The sequence below is a fragment of the Notolepis coatsorum genome (genome assembly GCF_963971535.1).
Source record: "Notolepis coatsorum genome assembly, chromosome: 6".
In the NCBI taxonomy this organism is placed as follows: domain Eukaryota; kingdom Metazoa; phylum Chordata; class Actinopteri; order Aulopiformes; family Paralepididae; genus Notolepis; species Notolepis coatsorum.
Window position 1 is genome coordinate 160310910 of NC_140170.1, and position 17106 is coordinate 160328015.

The 17106-nt window shown below is 43.8% G+C and overlaps 1 protein-coding gene across 1 annotated transcript in view; it reads left to right on the plus strand.

Moving 5' to 3' along the window:
• Nucleotides 1-17106, plus strand: part of LOC311230618 (uncharacterized protein) — a 74007-nt gene that overhangs the window by 47656 nt on the left and 9245 nt on the right. The window contains 6 exon segments of the mRNA XM_084316953.1: nt 4859-5429; nt 8705-8864; nt 10071-10187; nt 13868-13987; nt 15637-15802; nt 16211-16847. Of these exon segments, the coding sequence (XP_084173079.1) occupies nt 4859-5429; nt 8705-8864; nt 10071-10187; nt 13868-13987; nt 15637-15802; nt 16211-16847 (1771 nt within the window).

Sequence of the window (17106 nt, forward strand, 5' to 3'; positions counted from 1 at the left end):
TGGTAAGTATTTAATAATAACGTGTTTCACCGTAGGGCTGCAGAGGAAAACCGGTGAAGCCATCTCATGGCACTCGCAAACTAATGTCGGGCGACTCCTAGCCTCACCAGTGGTTCCCCCTTTCAAATGTGTGGCGTCAGTGGAATGCAGTGTGGGGACCGGCGACCCGGGTTCCCTCTGGGTTTCCCCCCCGATGCTCGCCAAGCCTCCCAGAGTAGGAGTGCTCATCTGGGGGCCAGTGGCCCAGTACATGAAGTCTTAATGACATCGTGCAAGACCGGAGCTGGCTCTAAGATCAGTATTCCCACTTTTTGAGAGGCTGTGTTGAGTATTGGCTCCCTGGTCGTCGTACTCACAGTATGAATTCCAGTAACTGTTGTTTTCAGAAATGAAATTTGGATACTGATACTTGGATAGAAATTCCACTGCATTTGCCTCCATGAAGGACGGGGCAATAATGGCCGCTTGATTCCATTTCAGTAGCGGTGGAGAGGTTACCTCTACCGTGGTGCCACTACTACCCAACGAATAGAGGGGCAACGCTGTATGCAATGTATGGAATGGAAGTGTTTCTGTCTATGTGTTTGTGTGTGTGGGGCGTGTCTTGTGTCATATGACCTGTCTTATTTGCCTGTGAGAGTCTCCACCTCCCGATTTCTACAAGCGTGCTGTCGGTGTGAACACCGTGCCTCCCTCCCTCTGTCTGCAGCAGGTAGGTGTCAGTGACGACTTTATTTCTTGCACCCCGGCTCGACACGCTCCTATAAAGCCATTACTAGTCGTACTCGGAGGACACCTGGCATAAATCTGTGTTTGGCATAAGTTACCCCACTTATTGTCTTAATTCCTTAATTTTGTGGATAACATGGACATTTTGATATCACTTTTTCTTCCTGATTTGTCATGTATCACAACATCCTGGGCTTAAAAATAAAAAGGTGATTATGACAGATTTTTTTGGATGCCTGCCTTGATTGATTCTGTGAAGCGGTGTTGGATTGGTTGTAGGGATGGTCCCGCTCAGTTCAGATCAGCTCGGCTCTGCACACGCCCACTGTTTCGCACACGTGCGCACGCACACGCACGCACCCACCGAGGGGATGTGGAAAATCTGAAACTCCCCTTTGGACGGTGAACCACTGGAATGGGAAGTGAGTCTGCGCTGCCACACAGACCCAAGACCAGCTAGAAGACCCCCCCCCCCCCCCCCCCAGAAGCTGGAGATGCCCACAGCTGAAGACAGGATAACAAGAGATGAAGACAAATCTTACACAGAGAGAAGAGCTGCCACACACGCACGCACATATGTCACACTTGACAAAATTTGCTTGACATATGCTGAGGGCAAATTACGTGCTACTGCTATGAAATGAGGAGTTCTTCAGTTCCCATTTGCCTTCTCTTTTCTATGAGGCCCATTGTAGGCAGTGCTGAGACATTGAAACAATGGATAGCTTAGAAAAATGCATTCAGCTCAGATCAGTCTGTTCATGATAGCAGTTGTGTGTGTGTATCTTTCGCTGTGTCGAGGGAAAATACTCTTAATACATGGCTCCCATGTTATTTTGCTTACAGCATAGGTTGTGATTGACATTTAGAATGGTGAGGTAGACTGCTGCACTTCTGAAAACATGCATGACTGGCTTTTTTGCGGGACTCTACACAATGTTGCTCTGCTGATTATGAACACTTATGGTTTTATTCACTTTGGGAGCGGTTTAATAATGAACACCTGTGATTATTTTATTCACTTTGGGAGCGGTTTAATAATGAACACCTGTGATTTCTATTCACTTTGGGAGCAGTTTAGTTCAGCTGTTGACATGCAGGTTGAGCCGAGGCCAACAATTCTCCACACTTCCTAACCTGCAGAGGTAGCATTGACATCTATTCCAAGTGATGTGCAAAACAAATATATGGATACAAAAAATCACAGTAGGGAATGTTATTAAAAATGTGTTTTGTAATCATAATTTTGAAAGTGGATTCCATTGTTTTCATCAAGTCACTTTCATTGAGTAATAGACGAGTCCTTTTCAGTCTCAAGTCAGAAGTGTACTGCATCATTGCTTTAAATGTATGTAAATGATGGCTTTAAAATTAACCTAATCCCAGTTGTGGTCAGAGCTGTTTCTAATTGAAGTGCTCCAATTGCTAGTGGAGAAGGACAAGCGCTCGGTTAAAAAGTTTCCCACAGGTGTGGTAGTAGCACACTGGGTAGGTACGGCACACATGGCATCGTAAATGATTATGTACACGCAACATAATCTTTCGATATTTTTAATTGGCGTTTGAAGTCAGGTGGACTCACAAATCCTTCATGAGATGAACTGTTGATGTTGAGCTACATGCATTTTTATATTGGACATGGTAACTTGTTTTGGTATAGATGAAGAACACCAATATACCTTGTTAAATCTAAAAAAATATATATGTTTTACCGCGGTTTTGCATATTTAGAGTAGACGAGGGTTGGAAAGTTGGCCCCTAGGCACTAAAATATACTGGTTGTGTAGTAAGAACAGCACTCCACAGATGTTTTGTAGTAGTAGACTAGGAAGGAATTGTGGTCCAGTATACATTGATCTAATATTTCAAGTTTTATATGGATTTAAAGCTTTTGGTGCCGTTTTAATTCATTTCTAGTCAAGATCACAGGTTTCCTTCCATTCTATCCACCATGTAATGTTTCCCTGACATCCCCCAGTAGGTTCTAGAAAATAACTGATGCAATATTGATTGTGGAAGTGGCATTAGTGATACATCTCCTTTTCCCCTGCTGTCACAGTGAGACCTGTGGGCTTTGAGAGGTCACATGAGAAGTTCCTCATCTGTGGACACCTCTTCAATGAGAGGATCGGCACGGTTTTTAATTATCTCCACCTGGTGGAACGCCTGGGGGGAGGATTGTGTAAATGATCTCCACCACCAGGTGGAAAACACTTGGTATGTCTATCCAGAGCAAATCTTGCAGCCTACAAGGCTGCGGCGGATGAAATGCGGCACATAGGCTGACGGCATGTCAGGAATGTGAATTTTGGAATATTTTTCAAATCGGTCAATGACTAGTACTTTATTTTAATTAATTTTCATCATTGTCCATTGAAACACATATTCAGGATAAAGATACACCTTTTGAACACACGAGGGCGATACTACACAGGTTTTCTGGTTATCCACTCTGGCACCGGTTTACAACATGCCATAGTGAACCTATTGATATTAATTAAAAACATTTATTAAAGAGAAATTAAATGTGTTTAAACACTTGTTAACCACCCAGCCAAATTTGAATAATTTGAAGATGTTAACTATTGTAAAACCCAGCTCAAATGGCTGCTCGGACCATTTCTCAGGATTGTTTGAGCGCAGTCCGATTACGTATGATTGACATCTTTCATTCAGCTCAAGTCCCATTTTAAGTGTCTATTGAAGAACTAGCAAAGTAGGTTCGACCGCCCAAATATGTGTTTTTAATCTGACTACCTCCTGTAGTATGACTCTAATCTTGTTAGCATTTTCCATCATCAAACGGTTACCATTAGCTTAATATTTTGCTAGCAACTATCAAATATAAACTACTTGGTTAGAAAGCTTGACTACTTAGCAAACTAGCTTAGATCACCCCAATCTGTTTTTATTTACACCTCCCGGAGTATGGCGCTAATTGTAGCATTTTTCTTACCTCCCGGAGTGTGCCGCTAATCTTGTTAGCATTTTCCATTCACATACGGTTAGCATTAGCTTAAATGTTTTCCTATCGCGCATCACTAATTGTTACATACATTAAATGGTTAGCATTAGCTTTGCTGCACATTTGAGCTACTATCAACTCTGGGAGAACCATGCTAATGTGCTTTAGTTTTTATATAATGATAGGGGAGGGGTTATGCTAAGGATCCAGTGTGTCATCAAGCCGTGATTTCAGATGCCCCAAATAAAACTAAAATGGTGAAAAACGGTAACTGTCTAAAACTCCACAATTCAGTACTACATAGTTCAGTTTTTTCACAAGTTTTCAGCATCTATTTTCTAACATGTATAATGTATTTAGAAACAAATCTCTGAATTTGCTTTACCTGGTTTTTAATTTAAATTATTGAAATAAGCCCCACAATCGTTCAGATCCACCCCTTTAAGCCACCCAAGTAATTTGTAAGGTTTATTACACCAAAATAATTAAAGATTTATTCCACCCAATGGTGTACTAATATGAGCATGTAATAGGAATAATGAGGGTAGATCTAGTTTCATTGGTCTATGTTTGCCCCACCCCCTACACTTAAGCCCCGCCTAATGTCTAAGCTATTGGAAAATAAATGTGTGATTGCCACCTGGTGGAGATTTGCACTCTACTGAGCGCACCATTCTAGTTTGTTTTGGATGTGAAAAGTTTAAATAGATTTTACGCAAAACAATGTATCGCCATCATCCGCAACAAATAAAGGACTACGCTTCAAACCAGTCAGTTTCTTTGTATTTCTTTTCATCTAAAATGTTATGTATGTGTTGCTCCAAAATATGCGTGTGTTTGTGTGTGCATGCAAAAACAATTATTTGAATGCCCTTGTTCACATTGTCTACTAATATGACCTTGAATCCTACATTTCTTGAAGGAGATGGTGGTTTCTGTAATCTTCTGTAGACCATGACCAGGCGCTGCCTTGTCTGCCATGCATCTGGATGTGGATGTTGTCTCATCCCAATAAGTCACATTGAATATGTCTGTCATGGAAGTCTTGAGTCCCATATGTATAGAAATCTCTACTGTGACATTTTGTGATGCAGTGTTCTCTGTTAATGAATGTAGGAAGGGGTTTTTATTGATGATTTATTTTGCATTGTCTTCTATTTCCAGCCCCTCCCGAAGAGGAGCAGGAGGCTGTAACGGAGCAGACAGAGAGGGAGGTGTCCCCAGTGGAGAAGACGACCCCCCCCGCCAGGACGCCGGTCAAGAGGACCAAGAAGAAGTCTCCCGGTCCCAAAGCCAAGAAGACCCCGAAGGGCAAGAAGACTTCGCCTCAAACCCGCAGCTCCAAGTCCTCCAAGAAGCAGACGACTCCGCCCGGTAAAACGCCGGCAAAGTCAAAGAGGCCGCCTCCGCCGCCTCCCTCCCTCTCCCCCTCCCCCTACCGCGGTCCCATCCACATCACCGGGGCGCTGCGAGTCACCAAGTCCAACTTCACCATTCCCAAGAAGCAGCCCCAGCAACGAGACTCTTCCTCCCACAGCCAGTCGTCGTCGTCCTCATCGCCTAGAGTCCCGTCTTCTCCGGTGTCCTCGGCCACGCCCAATCACTCCCAGTCCTCCTCCTCCTCCAGGCCCCCCCCGCAGGCCCCCTCGGGTCACCCGGGTCACGCTCTGCCGCCGCCCAACAACCAGATGAGACAGAATATTCGCCGTTCGCTCACCGACATCCTCTACAAGAGGTGAGTGTCCCGTGCAGACTGAGCTGATTTGCCTTTTAAGTGGATCATACTGAACGTGGAATACCTTTTTTAAATGGTTTAAATGGAATGTTAATACTCTAAAACAGTCTCCCACTTCATTGTGTGTGTGTACTTTAGGAGTTTGAGTTCTTGCATGTTGATGACATCACAAATATTCAAGATTGTAGTTCTCTGATTTTCTCGGTTTGGGGGAATCTGTCCCAGACTGTAGGGGTGACGTAAGAAACCTTGAATTGAATGGTAGTCTTCTTTACATTGTATCATAAGTTTGGGATATTCCAGCCCAGGGCAGACAAGGGGAGGACGGGGGAAACACCAGATCAGTTGTCCGGGTCCTGGGTCAAGGTAATCTTGTCCTGAGCACGAGCAAGATACGGCGCCCTGTTGTCTCCAAGAGAAAGACCAGCAATCAAGCTCATGTTGACACTTTTTGAGAATCGGAATCACCTTAATTGCAAAGTACAGTGTAAGTCAAAGTTTGACTTGGTCGTGGTGGTTGTTTTTTCTTTGATCCACTTTTTCTCCTTTTTCTATTTTTCTCCTATCCCAATTTAGCCGTGCCAATCCTCCCCTCCCCTGTCTTGAACGTTGCTCGCATATGCCCCCCACTGGTCGGTTGTAGGGAGGATAGAAGCCTTGCATCACATGTCCCCTCCGATACATGTGGAGGCAGCCTGTCTCATCTTTTCACCTGCCAGCGTGGACTCTCATTTGGCGAGGTGTAACGTGTGGGAGGCTCACACTACCCCCGCTATTTTCCTGTCTCTGCTGTGCAGGCGTCCCCCAACCGGACCTGTAGGAGTCGCTGTCCACAACGTCCAGATTACCACTAGGGATGTCCGATATTATCGGCCTACCGATATTATCGGCCAATATCGGCATTAAAATGTGATATCGGAAAATATCGGTATCGGTATAGTTTTTTTTTTTTTTTTTTTTTTTTTACATTTCTATAACTTTTATTTACCCAGGCAAGCAAGTAAGAACAACTTCTGATTTTATTTATTGTCAAAAGTATGCATAATGTTAATTACCTGAAATTATTACATTTTTTGGGGGGGGAAACCCTGCATATATCGGTATCGGTTGATATCGGTATCGGAAATTAAGAGTTGGACAATATCGGTATATCGGTATCGGTAAAAAAGCCAATATCGAGCATCCCTAATTACCACCCATCGACTTCCACCCGCTAACTCTGCCAATTGAGTTAGTATGACGGCTGGCCCAAGCCGGAGGCAACGCCGACAGCCGGAGTCGAACCCGGTGTCTCTTGCGTTGGTGACAAGCGCAATGTCCGCTGCGCCACCCAGCCGCCCTGGTCGTGGTGGTTGTTATAATCACAGACTGATACGTGGAACAAGGACATACAGAACTTCACCATGAAGTGCTGTTAGTACAGGACATGAAGTTCCCATATTTCTTAATCTTTTCAACAATTTTATACGATTTCCTTGAATCTGTGGAATCTACAATGGTTTTTATGTCAATCTTTGCTGGGAACATTCATGTTCCCTACTAGGAGAATTTACTTTGGTGACCCTAGTCAGACCAAACCTCTGAACCGTTAGCCGTACAGTCATCATGATACACAGAGATGCAGCTCATCCTGAACAACACATTTGCCACGAGGACATATTAGGTCTACAGTATTGGATTTTCCACCATTTTAAATCTTTGAAGGAATCTAGGGGCCAAAATCTTTATATCCCAGCTTTACATAGTTGAGGTCAAACCATATGACCATATGAAGTGATGCGTTTCTGGTGAACACTTTGTCTGATTTGCACCAAACCTGACAAATATGGTTGTCCTAAGGAGACCTGTGGACTTTTGAGTAATATGGCCTCATGGTTGTGCTCTTCTCACAAATCTAAAAACATGAATAACTCCTCATTGGCTTATGTAATATTATGTCTATGTATGAATGCAATAACTCTTAATAGATTTCATTCAAATCCTTTCAGGTTTGTGGGGCACATTCATGACCCCTAGGCGTGTTGCTTTTTAACAGCGGAGGAGTGCAAGAATGTGACAATGTGACCATGTGACCGCGGCAGCGCGAGAGAGCGGCAGTGCGGAAATAGGCTGTCTATTGCCATTCTCTAAGACAAACGCTAACCTTAACCAGCTCCTTAACAGCGCCTAAACTTAACCTTTCTAACCTTAACCAACTCCGAAACAATGCCTAACCTTAACCTTAACCATGCCTAACCTTAACCTTAACCATAGAAAGAATATTGCCATTCTCTAAGACAAACTCTAACCTTAACCAGCTCCTTAACAGCGCCTAAACTTAACCTTTCTAACCTTAACCAACTCCGAAACAATGCCTAACCTTAACCTTAACCATGCCTAACCTTAACCGGCGAAAGAATACACGTTAAAAAAAAAATAAATAAAAAAAAATTTATGGGATTCGAACTAGAAACCAACGGACCGCAGGACCGCCGCGCTGCCAGGTGAGCTAAGCTCCGAATGAGAATCATGGCGGTTTGCGGCTATATAATGCCGCAAGCTCTGTCGCTCCGCTCTGCGGTTGCCGCGCCTGCCGCGGGGCGTGTAGCAGCCAATCAGGGAAAACGCGGAAGCATTCGGTGCACTCCTCCGCTGTTAATAAGCAATAGGCGACCCCTAGAGGAAGAAGCCTATTGATTTTTGCGACCCCATGACCTTTACCTCTAGCGCCACCATCAGGCAGAACATTCCATTTTTAAATGAGTTTATCTCCTGATCCGTTGGTCACCACACAGTCATGGATGACTAACGGCTGGTGTCCAGACATATGTCTACTCATGCTCAACTACTTTGCCATAAGGACCTATTAAGTCTTAGCTTTAACTTCACCCTGGTTTTACCTGGAGACTTGTGTCTGGTAACAACCCTGGCCAAATAGCAAGGATGTTATAATGTATGTATTATTTTCACCAGTGCCCAAATAACAATTCAGACTGTCCAGTAGTGCTGTTGTCCCCAAGTTTTATAGTGTGCTAGATTGTACCGAATAGAGGTGAGTATTGACCATATTCACATGGAAAGGAATCGCAACCTGAGCACGGCACGAGAGAAAAATGCGCCGCCGTGTGAATACAGTCAATCGTCTCTCTGGAAGCATCTGTAGCCCGGTTAGCTTGCTTTTACATTAGGGCGGAAAGGAATCCCAACCCGAGCGCGACATGAGAGCAAAGCGGTCGCCGTGTGAATACGGTCAATAATACCGAGGCTTCACAATGTGGTTGATGTCGTCCCACCAGGGTGAGCGACAGCGACGACCTGAGCATGACTGAGAGCGAGGTGGCGAGGCTGGCGGTGGGAATCGAGAAGGAGATGTTCAACCTGTGCCACAACACCGACAGCAAATACAAGAACAAGTACCGGTCCCTCATGTTCAGCCTGAAGGATCCCAAGAACAAGGTGAGTGGACGGGATGCAGGAAGCGAGTCGCAAGCTCTGGTTTGGTTCCGCCTGCGGTCTTTCACAGTGTTCCCTCGTGACACGTCTCGTAGCAACACCGCGGCTCATCGGCCGTGGTTATCTTTTAATGAATACCTGCTAGTTGATTACAATCACCCCACTATGATATCTCAGAATCTGAAAAGTCTTTATTGCCAAGTAAGCTTTGCACATACAAGGAATTTGTCTTGGTCATTTGGTGCATCAACATTAACAGACAATTAAGTACAGTAAAATGGAATATATAAATTAAATTAGAATATAGGACAGGGCTGTACAATTGTGCAGGATTGTTGTAGAATGTATACACTAAATTAGAATAGAGATACAGTGGAATAGAATATATAACAGAGCTGTGCAATTGTGCAAAAGATATGAACAGTGTCATGTTCAGATGCTCACAGTTTTGAGTATATGTGCTAGGGCTGTCCCCGAATAAGCATTTGGATAGTCGACTATGATTGGCCAAAATTTGCTGTTAGTCGACTATTAGTCGACAAAAAAAATAAAAATAATTAAAAATAATAATAATATATATATATATATTTTTTAATCATTCCATTTGGGCTGTGGGGGGTGCTTAATGTCTGAAGGAGTCGACTGAAGGCTTCTTGTCCTCTGCAAAAGCATGCATTTGGTCCACTGATGGATACATCTTGATATTCGTCTAGTCTAGTGTGTTCATTAGATGGGTGAAATCCTCTTTCAGTGCCTCTGTGCCTGTTTTCGTAGGCAGTTACCCTCTGGTATGCGTGCCATTAGCGTTAGCCACGCTTCTAGGCCTCTTTCTTTTGGAAAGAATGATAAAAAAATTATACTTTTTTTTTCTTTTTTTTCGACTAAGAGGTTGGCAGTCGACTACGGCTCCTTTCGACCGATTAGTCGACTAATCGACTAATAGGGGTCAGCCCTAATATGTGCAAATATAATAGTCCAGGAAGGGTGTGTTAATGTCACACATGGAATACAATGAATATGCTAATCATGACATTTCAATCTGATACAAACCTTTTGTGTTTATTCCGTTACACTGTGTACCGGACTGGCAGAGTAAATGTTGATCATGGCTTTGTTTTTTTGTCAACAACCATTGGCGGGTTGATTATTGGATGTCTCTGACCTTGGTTTGCCTCGTGTCATGACCATGTGTGTGTGTGTTTCTACCAGGGCTTGTTCTACAGGGTGGTGTGGGGGGAGGTCAGTCCCTTCCGGCTGGTGAGACTCAGCGCAGAGGAACTTCTGTCCAAAGAGATCTCTGAGTGGAGGAAGTCGGACCCTCAAGAGGTAACTGATGTCACCTGTGTTGAACTCCAGTATGAAGCCATGGCTGGGAAGGGCAAATGTAAATGTAAATACAGAAATTTGGAAAAGGTTGTCCTATCTAACCAAATAACTGAACAAATAATTGATCTGAAATGTGTTCTTTGAGAAGGTTTTGCTTATATATCTGTGGTTCTCAGAGTGGGGTCCTTCAGTGGTTCCCACACAATGAGTAATAGTTTAATTTAGTGTTGTCAAAAATATCAATTTTTCTATACATATCGATTCTGAATATTTAAAACCGTTTCAATACTCATGTCCTGCAATATCGATATTTAATTATTCATAAAAAGAAATTGTTTAATACATTCATGGCCATTTGGATCCGTCTAAAATCACTGTAGACGGCCAGCATTTCTAAACAGACTTGCATAATCCGTGGGGCTGTTTGTAGAGCTAAATCTATACTTTATAGTATTGCTATCTGTCCATTCTCATTGTCAATTGAGACCATAAACCGTCGCTTCAAAATGGCTTAAAGAAATAGTTTTTTCATCAATACGTTCTCATTTTATAGCGTCTTGAATATAAGCGCTATAAGGGATTTCGGCTGGGATATTTCCTGGAACGGGCTAATAGCTACTAACGTTAAATCCAATGGCATTTCGGATATACAGAAGCTACAGTTAAAACTCAAACTGCATATGATCGGTATGATGGTCCACCATGAATGCATGAAAGGGGGGGGGCGGGGGACGTCGTTTCTGATTATTGATTACCAATAACCGCGTTAGCCTCATTAGCCTCATTCGCTGATCGGGTGGATGGCTATCATAACAAGCCCTGATCAGCATGTAATTTACGTGAAAAAGATCTTACCGTGGGCCGGTTGGATCCCCCAAAGCATTTCCCAGTTATCGATCGCCATCTGGTAGATCCATATGTCCATTGGTTGATGATATATTCCTTTACTGCATAGTGAATTCGGCGTCGCAAAAGGTATTCCAAGCTACTAGGCTGCACATAGAGAATCCAGCTAACTGGAAACTCCATTGAAAGTCAAAAAAATAGTGCACCGTTCTGCCACAGGGCACACTGCATTATCGAGACAGCGCCCCTAAGAGGATCTGGCCGGTAATGCACTTTTCAGAATTCGAAGAGGAGGGTAGATCTGCAGTGCAGCTCGGTGACATCGAGTAGGTTATTACAATGGAATAAAAGCCAAAACAACCTTACCACGGACATGTCCGTGGTTGGTCCTCAACCGTTGGATTCTAAACACGGATTTATCCGTGGTTGGCCCCGAAACGGTTAAGGACGTTGTATTGTTTATTTCAATACCTGTAATAGTACAGTAGTCCACACACACACATGTGCATTCAGTTAAGTTGGAATATGACTCTAATACAAACAGTTCAGTTTGTCAGGTACATGCAACACAGATTACAGTGTTTACTTAATTTCTAAGATTATATCATTTAGTTATTTTTAAATGTGTGATCTAAAGATAAACAAAGCGTTTTAAAAGTGTTATATTTATCGTCTCTTATAGTACCAGAGAGAAGCTGAGGAGAATCAACCAGCAACAAAAGCAAAATTTATAAAAAAATATATATATTTATCTTTTTCTTCTTTTTTTTTTTACATTTTAAGATTGAACCTTTTTCCCTGTGGTATCGAAAATGGTATCGAATATCGATACTTTTCAAGGTATCGTATCGAAGTTCGAAATTCCAGTATCGTGACAACACTAGTTTAATTTCACTAATACTGTATTAACTAGAAGTTTAGCCCAATGAGATAATATACAGGAATGACTATTGTTCTGATCCTAGGTCTCACTCTCTCCTCTTCCATCTCATCACCTACATACACTACATAGAATTATGGACTAAATCACATCTAAAAACAATGATCTTTTCAGATCATTCTGCTCAGATCCCTCGGACAAATCAAATGGGGGTCTCTGACCTACTATGTGTCAATTTGGGCGCCCAAAAAAAAACTGAGAACCAATGCTATATATAACCTGTTCAAGGCAGTCAGTGAATACAGTCTGACGCTTTCTCTTCAAACATTGTATTTTTACTACTGGCTTTATTTCCATAGTGATAGTCTTTCATATAAAAGGGGAAACCACCCATTTTAAGTAAATTACATATGTTCTACCTGTGCCCCAGGACAGTTCAGTCAGTATGTTGTTCCTGTGCCCCAGGACAGTTCAGTCAGTATGTTGTTCCTGTGCCCCAGGACAGTTCAGTCAGTATGTTCTTCCTGTGCCCCAGGACAGTTCAGTCAGTATGTTCTTCCTGTGCCCCAGGACAGTTCAGTCAGTATGTTGTTCCTGTGCCCCAGGACAGTTCAGTCAGTATGTTGTTCCTGTGCCCCAGGACAGTTCAGTCAGTATGTTGTTCCTGTGCCCCAGGACAGTTCAGTCAGTATTTTCTTCCTGTGCCCCAGGACAGTTCAGTCAGTATGTTGTTCCTGTGTCTCAGGACAGTTCAGTCAGTATGTTGTTCCTGTGCCCCAGGACAGTTCAGTCAGTATTTGTGAACACGCACCACTCTCTCCTGAAGTTAGAAATCAGAGAGAGAACCCTCCGATCAGTGATGTCACTGGGATGTCAAATCTGGGGCTGCTCCATAGACAATGAGTGGAGCTCTGACTTTATGAGACCATACATTGTTTGTGTAGCTCTTACACCCAAATGAGGTTTCTATTCTAGCGTTGCAAGAAGGTCTGAACCAGAATTAAAAACATAATTTGGGTGTCAGAGCTCACACAGACATCTTATGGCCTCATAGTATGGGTGTAAAGGTACACGTATCCGTACCGAACCGAACCGTTTCAGTGTGTACCGTACCGAACGGCTGTGTAGTGTACCGAACGAATACAACGGTATGTTAACCACTAACGACCGCCCACCGGGGGCTGTTTTTTTTCACAATATAATATAATTATTATTATTTAAAAAAAAAATTACAAGTCTATTAATTTCAATATAGAATATTCGTTGACAGCCCTACAAGTACAATTAGTTACTGCACACTACATCACCCCTGAGTGGAACATGGAAAGCCAAACTTTCCCCCACCGTACCGAAAACCATACCGAACCTTGACTTCAAAACCGAGGTACGTACCGTACCGTGGTTTTTGGGTACTGTTACACCCCTACCTCATACGGTCAAAGGTTAGACCACTAAACTGAGTTTGTTTGTTTATTTACCCACCTGGGTGACAACAATTCTTTCTGGGTCCATGTTGTGCCGTATGAAGCTGTAAATCATTTGTTTAATAGAGTAAAACAAACCTGCATTTAGAGTCACGATGGCAAGTTCTGAGAAGCATATTGTCTTTTTGAGAACATAATTATATGAATATGTACCCAAAGTTTAGATGGTCAAAGAAATCACGTATTGTGCGTTTAACAAATGACTGAATTATCAGTAAACGGTTAAATAAACGGCAACTTCTTTATCATACTTGAAAGTAAATTGACCCTTAACCCTGGGGAAAAAATCTAATTAAAAACTAAACATTTTAAAATGGGTAATTTCTCCCCACGTAGTTGGAACTTTGTCAGAGGAAACCGTTGTGATTGGAGGATCAAGAAAAGAGGGGCAGGGTTTGACAACTGTGTTCCATAGAATACACACAGGTTTGCTATAGACACTCAATGTGGTGGTCGTCGTCTCCCTCTAGGCCCAGACACCCGGCTCTAGAGGCCACTCAGGGTCGTCCAGATCGGGCCGCAGCAGGCGTGAGTCGGGCTCCCGTGACGTGGACATGGAGGACGCTCCTCCTCCCACCTCCGACGGAGACGTATGTATCTCTGGCACCCCTCCATCTCCTCGCATGTCCTCTGCAGTAAGTGGTGGTGGCTTCTCTCTCTTTCTTGTACCCTGGTGTTTTCTCATTTCACTCCCGCATGACTTTCTCTCCTCTGCCAAGTCTGCAGTCGTTGGCAGCTCAGACTGAAGACTAAAAGTATGCACTTGCTAACACTGAACTTTTGCACTCAAGAACCATACAAGTCTATTTTGGGGGGAAAACCTTTTGGACATCCCATGTATTTGCCGTCGTAAAGTCAATCCGTATCACTGAGTATGAATGTATATGGTAAATGGACTGCATTTATATAGAGCTTTTATCCAAAGCACTTTACACTTTATGCCTCACATTCACTCAGACACTGATGGCGGAGGCAACCATGCACGGTGCCAACCTGCTCATCAGGAGCAATTAGGGGTTAAGTGTCTTGCTCAAGGACACTTCGACATGCTGCCTGAGAGGAGCGGGAATCAAACCGGGAACCTTCCGATTAGCAGACCGCTCTACCTCCTGAGCCACTGTCGCCCCGAATGTGATATATAACGAAGTACTATACTGTCTTTTTAATTATGAACGGACACAACACTCAAACTTACCGTCTTTAGTTAATAAAGTTTGAAAACACTTGTTTTTCTGAAAACCTCAAATGAAGTTATATGGTTCTTGGTCTTGAGTCTCACAGTAGAGATGAACTTAACTTGCCAAACTGCCCCGTTCTTCAACGCAATTTCCTCCTTTTTCAAGCTCACAGCCACCCCTGTTCATAATGACCACTAATCTTGATAGCATCGCTACTGGAATTTCAATCTTGGCACGAGTTGTTATTGTCTGTTAAAGGAACACGCCAACTTTTGGGGAAATTTGCTTATTTGCCATCTACCCTGTAGTTAGACAAGCAGATACATAGCCTTTTCTTCTCTGTGCATGCATTAGGCTTAGGGAACAGCCTGTGAGCCTAGCTTAGTGTCATTCACCGGAAGTAGGTGTGCCAGTGTAGCCTAGTTCCCAACAGTCATGAAATACACTCCAAATACTACTACAAAACTTTCATGTAAACATGTTGTGACCTGTGTATTTACCACATGGAGAAATAAAAAATAATAATTCGAAATTTTAGTTTTCTAAGCAGATATATACTCTGAACAATCTTTTTCTGAACCACTGCTGCCTGGGCGCAGTGATTTCATCACCTCAAAAGCCCTATTGCTTTTTGAAAAACGGGGCGTTTGAGGTGAAGAAATCATTGCATCCAGGCAGCAGTGGTTTGGCAAAAAGATTTCCGAGTATATATCTGCTTGGAAAATGAAAATGTCTAATAATTTTTTTTTTATTATTTCTCCACGTGGTAAATACACAGGTCACAACATGTTTACAGGAAAGTTTGAGTGTATTTCGTGACTGTTGGGAACTAGGCTACACTGGCACACCTACTTCCAGTGAATGACACTAAGCTAGGCTAACGGTGCGGCTGTTCCCTAAGCCTAATGCATGCACAGAGAAGCAAAGGATATGTTTCTGCTTGTCTAACTCCAGGGTAGATGGCAAATAAGCTAATTTCCCAAAAAGTTGGCATGTTCCTCTTAACTGGTTGATTGAGTCATCTGGCTGATGGCAGGGCTCTACTTTCTCAACCCCCGCAGGACCAAGAGGAGTCTAGCTTCACTCCGTCTGTCTCGGTGCAGCAGGCCTCTGCCGTCGAGGGGAGCAGCGCCGGCAGCGTTCCAGACATTTTCGGCTTCATGCTTCATGACACGACGGCCGAGCACAGGACCCACCTCTTTGACCTCAATTGCAAGATCTGCACAGGTAAACGAGAGGCCGGCACGGACGTGTGAGAGTGATGTGGTATCATTCGAAAGGGAAAATGTGATTCGTTATTATAGACCACCGCAACACTTCCTGTATTTTCAGCTCATGGGAGAGTGTGGGGTGGATAAAATGAATGAATATTGATTAGAGCAATCTGCACATGCAGAGTTTGGGGAGTAGGTGCGGAGAAGCCACTATAGCTCGGTTGAGAAAGTGCCGTTCGACTTGGGATTGGTCTCTCCGTGTTCAGGAGACTCGGGCTTATAAAAAAGTATATTTGATCATGTCCAGCACCCCCACAGCCGTAGCTACAAGCACTTTTATCCCCCTGTGCTCTCCCATGAGCTCCATGTAACGCAGTGGTCTATACGGCAGGTGACCATGTCAATGTCTCTCTCTGCGCAGGTCAGAAGTTGGAGGATGAGCCTGCGGCCAAGAAAGCCAAGCTGATCAAGAAGCCGGAGGGGAAGCTGCCCAGGTCCTCTTCCACAGACGTCCCCCCGGCCTACCAGACACAGGTCCCCACGAGCCACCAGCACCAGGCCTATCAGCCCCAAGACCCCCCATACGAACACCAGACTCCTGCCTATCAGTCCGGCATGGAGGCTCCGGGCTCCGAGCCTCAGCTTTACCTGGAGGACCTTAAGACCACTGTCCCTTCACTTCAGGCCCCCGCGCCGGTCACCATCCCCACCGTGTCCTCCGTCACCAACACCCGCAGAGACCCTCGCATGGCCAGGCTCGGCTCCGGTGTGACCGTCACCCACGCCGTCCCTGAAGTGCCCGCGGTGATGCCCGCTGCACCAGAGTTGCTGCCACCGGTGGCTGCTCCTGTGGAGGTGGCACTTAAGTGGCCCCTGCCCTTGCCCATGCCTCTTCCCCTGCCCATGTCTCTTCCCCTGCCCATGTCTCTTCCCCTGCCCATGTCTCTTCCCCTGCCCATGTCTCTTCCCCTGCCCATGTCTCTTCTGCTGCCCATGCCTCTTCCCATGCCGCCGGCCCCTCCGCCTGTCACGACCGTGTCTAAATCAGCAAAGAACAGGTGCTCTATCTACACCTCTTCATCGTTATTATGATTATGATTGAACACATTGTGTATGGTATGAGACTTGCCTCTGGCCAAAAACAACTACTTGCTTTAAGTGTCTCTTCTCTGACTAAAGATGTTTTTTATAGAATTATAATCATAGGTTTTTATCAACCATTTGAATATAAAAAAAATTTAAATATTGAATATTCCTTTTTTTATATTGAATATAAAAAGTTTGGGAATATTGAATATTCCTTTTTTTATATTAAAT